Source organism: Chiloscyllium plagiosum, chromosome 11, assembly GCF_004010195.1.
Source record: "Chiloscyllium plagiosum isolate BGI_BamShark_2017 chromosome 11, ASM401019v2, whole genome shotgun sequence".
NCBI classification, from domain to species: domain Eukaryota; kingdom Metazoa; phylum Chordata; class Chondrichthyes; order Orectolobiformes; family Hemiscylliidae; genus Chiloscyllium; species Chiloscyllium plagiosum.
In genome coordinates, this window is record NC_057720.1 from 49089079 (window position 1) to 49092973 (window position 3895).

General features: G+C 35.0%; 1 protein-coding gene across 2 annotated transcripts in view; it reads right to left on the reverse strand.

The window, feature by feature from the left end:
• Positions 1–1109: 1109 nt before the first annotated feature.
• The window catches only part of hook1 (hook microtubule-tethering protein 1), an 86744-nt gene continuing 83958 nt past the window's right edge, over positions 1110–3895 (reverse strand). For both annotated transcript variants that reach the window (XM_043699279.1, XM_043699280.1), the window contains one exon: positions 1110–2105. In XM_043699279.1, coding sequence (XP_043555214.1) covers positions 1959–2105 — 147 coding nt within the window. In that variant the 3' untranslated portion in view covers positions 1110–1958. The remainder of the gene's footprint in view (positions 2106–3895) is intronic.

The following is a 3895-nucleotide window of genomic DNA, read 5'->3' on the forward strand; positions in this document are numbered from 1 at the left end:
AACCATTTCATTCCTCAGGAACATGATAGCTTAATGTAAGCCCAGACACTTAAACTACAATAAAGGAGTATGCTTCTAGTAGAGTGTCAGACTTCAAGTGATCCCAGATTAAGAGTATGAGATGTTGATACCCCCAGGTCACAGGCTATCATACAGTGACAATAACACGAGCATGTCTCTTAAAGAGATGTTGACATACAGACTCAGAGACATAACACATCAAGCAAAATTATCAATCATTCATCATCCAACCAATATATGACTCAACTGTTGTCCAAATATTCTCACTGATATCCAATTACTACTCCAATTGTTTCTACGTTCCTTGTTCTCTCCTGCTGTCACCCGCCCAAAAGTTCACCTTTGGAAATCCTTTCAAACAAATTTCTATGTGACCCAGCTGCTAAATGCACTAGCGCTTCTGGAAATCTGTGCATCCTGATTTTCCACATACTAAATCCTCTCCCTCATCCCCACCATCCCCAACCAACACAGGGGGATAATATCAATGAAAAAAGCTACATTCTTTCAACACTGTTTTTCACAAACTGATAAAATGAAATATACTGTAACTCAAGCTTTATTGTAGAATAATCTTTAAAGCACTTGAATGGCAAAGTTACAACACTTCAGTTGCACTGCAAATATGATTCAATCAGAAAGAAAGATAGAAAAGTACAAAAAGTTAAGAATCATAAAATTTGACTGGACCTGAACACATCTTTCAATTAGCTATGGGAGGTTCTGAAAAGTTTTTCCAATATTTGAAATCATAGTAACTAAAACAGAGTTTCAAAATCTACTAAATGCAAATAGAGAATGCTATATGTTGCAGTTTTTTTTCTCTTAAATCCTGACAATATTCCATTTAATAAAAAACTTTATCTTTTATATCTTTAACCTTTTAATTGTTACCACCGGTGAAGCAACAGTTTCAGCAAAGGATGATCAAATGCACCAAATCTAGTTCACGCAGTAGTAAACTTTGGAAATCAGACACAGATTTAAACACAAAGCTGTATAAATGCCCATTTGGGAAAGAAAAGTCCAGCGTTCAGGTGTTTTAAATAAGATATTTTGATAAACATATTCCTAGTAACGATTAAAATGTTACTAGAACATTCTATAAGAACATAAATCCAAAATAATTCAGAATTTGATAACTATATTTGTTTTCTCAGGTTATAAAAATAATCAATAAAGACCCAACTTCTGATTTATAAACATTTAACTAAAAATTAGTTTTATGGAAACTAGTTTTGTGGAACTGTATAGTAAAAATCCTTAATACATTTGTGAAATTTCACTGTAACAAGTTCTAGTTTAAAATTTACAAGTGTTTTCAATACAATCTCATGTAGCACATTTCCTCAATAAAGTGAATTGATTTGAATGTGTAGCAATGTCAAAGTTAAAACAAATTAAAAGAGGATTTTATTGCTGTGTATACATATTAAACTTTGACCAGAAGTAGAGATTACAATTACATTGTATATCTTTTCAAATTTACAAATATGTTTGCAAATGTATTGTCACCCCTTTAAGCACAGAAACAACAACAGAACTTTTTAATAAAAAGCAACAAAATATTACTTCAGGAAGCAAACATTCTCCAGTAAATGAATTCATTAAATTAAAACCAGGAAATATATATTAAATATAACTTTAAATTTTGATCTAACAAATAAAACCCAATATAACTTCCTCAAATTTTCATCTTTGGATCTCACATTTCTGTACTGTATATATAAAATAATTTGGATAAAGTATAAAGGAACCCTCACAGAGTTAAAGGTAAGCTTTCTATTGGGACTACTACAAAATAGAAATATATTACTGAAAGCAGAAATATTATAAAAATACAGATCTCAGTCATATTCCTTTTTTATTTTAGGTTCTACCTTTAACAATTTTCCTCTTTTTAAAAATGGGACACTAGTATATTGCAATTAGTTGATCTACTTTGAATCTGCTGCAGGCGTAGCGACGGTGAGAGTTTTCCGTGTGCTGGTTACTTGTCGTTGTTTTGCTAGGAATGACCGATTTGCATTTAGATTAAACCCTCCTAACCGGGCTTCACTGGCTATCTTCTGAAAAGCCAAACTCTGAAAATAGTTCACAATTACTTGTCTTACATTGACATAAAGGAAATGATACAAAAAAATCTGTTTGTAAATGAGTGACCTAAAGAGTTAGAGAAATATCCACACTTGAAGAAATGCCAATAGACACTTAAACAACAATGTTTTTTTAAAAAAAATCACACTTTAATACAATGTATGAAAAAGTGTTTCACCTTCACAACTTTATTTTCACTAGTCACAATTTTCTAGCAATACCAAGTTTTATACACGTCAGATACCTCAGGTTTTTTCAAAATGAATTTTGTAAAGTATGATAAATTGGAAAAAATATGGTGTAATACATGAAAATGCTTAACTTGACTGAGCAGAGAGTTGAAGTAAGTCATGGATTTGAAAGTGTACATGGATTTCCAGAAGAGGTATGACAAAATGCTACATAATAGACTTGTTAGCAAATCTGTACTTCCTGGAATTTGAGAGACCGTAGCAACATGAATAAAATATTTACTGTGAGATAGAAGCATAAAATATTGATGGAGTTGTATTTAAACTTGGAGGGAGGAATGTAATTGTCTTCTTGGACTTGATATTCATGCCATTGCTTTTTTTATACTTAGATATTTAGGGCACGATTGCTTATGAATTGAGGAATATAGTGTTAAACTTTAGGAATGCATAATCAGGCAATTTTTTTCTCATTTGGTGAACATGGCGCATACCCAGCAAGTGAAAATCAAACCAATGAATTGCAAAATTGCACTTCAGAAGGTAGAATGAGGGAAAGCCACAGAAACCACACAGCATGATTTTAAACACACTCAGGAATGAAGAAACCAAAGTGTTTACATATACTAGTCCTTTGAGAGTGGCAGGCCAAAATGACAAACTCTTTTAAACTGGCATGTGTGATCCTTAGCCTTGTACAGAAACCTTTTTAAAACACTAATCAAGTCTCAATGAAGAAGTGTGTCAAATTATTGAAACCACACTTCAGGAAGGATGTCAAGCATTTGTCAGAATGAGAACATGCTTCAGTTATCTAGAGGGATGAAGGAAATTAAGATTAATTTTCCAGCTATAAAAAGAGTAAAGGGGTAGAGCTGTTCAAAAGCATGAGAGGCTTTAACAGAAGAAACAAGGAGAAATTGCTTTTGTTGACAAACTGTTATCAGTGGACACAGATAAAGTCCTCCCACTTCCTCTAGACAATTGGGGTAGCCATAGGCACCCACATGGGCCCCAGCTATGCCTGTCTCTTTGTCAGCTACATGGAACAGTCTATCTTCTGTAATTACACTGGCACCATTCCCCACCTTTTCTTCCACTACATTGATGACTACATCTGTGCCACTTCATGCTCTCACAAGGTTGAACAGTTCATCAACTTTACCAACACATTCCACCCTAACCTTAAATTCACCTGGACCATCTCAGACAGCTCCCTCCCCTTCCTGGACCTCTTCATCTCCATCCACCAACTCAACACTTACATCTTCTACAAACCCACCAACGCTCACAGTTACCTGGATTATACCTCCTCCCACCCTGCCTCCTATAAAAATGCTATCCCTTAATCCCAATTCTTCCGCTTCCACCACATATGATCCCAGAAGGACCAGTTCCACCACTGAACACACCAGATGACCTCCTTTTTTAAAAGCCGCAATTTCCCCTCCCACATGATTGATTATGCTCTCCAGTACATCTCATCCACTTCCCGCATCTCTGCCCTCTAACCCCACCCTCCAACCGCAACAAGGACAGAACTCCACTGGTCCTCACCTTCCACCCCATCAACCTCCGTATACATC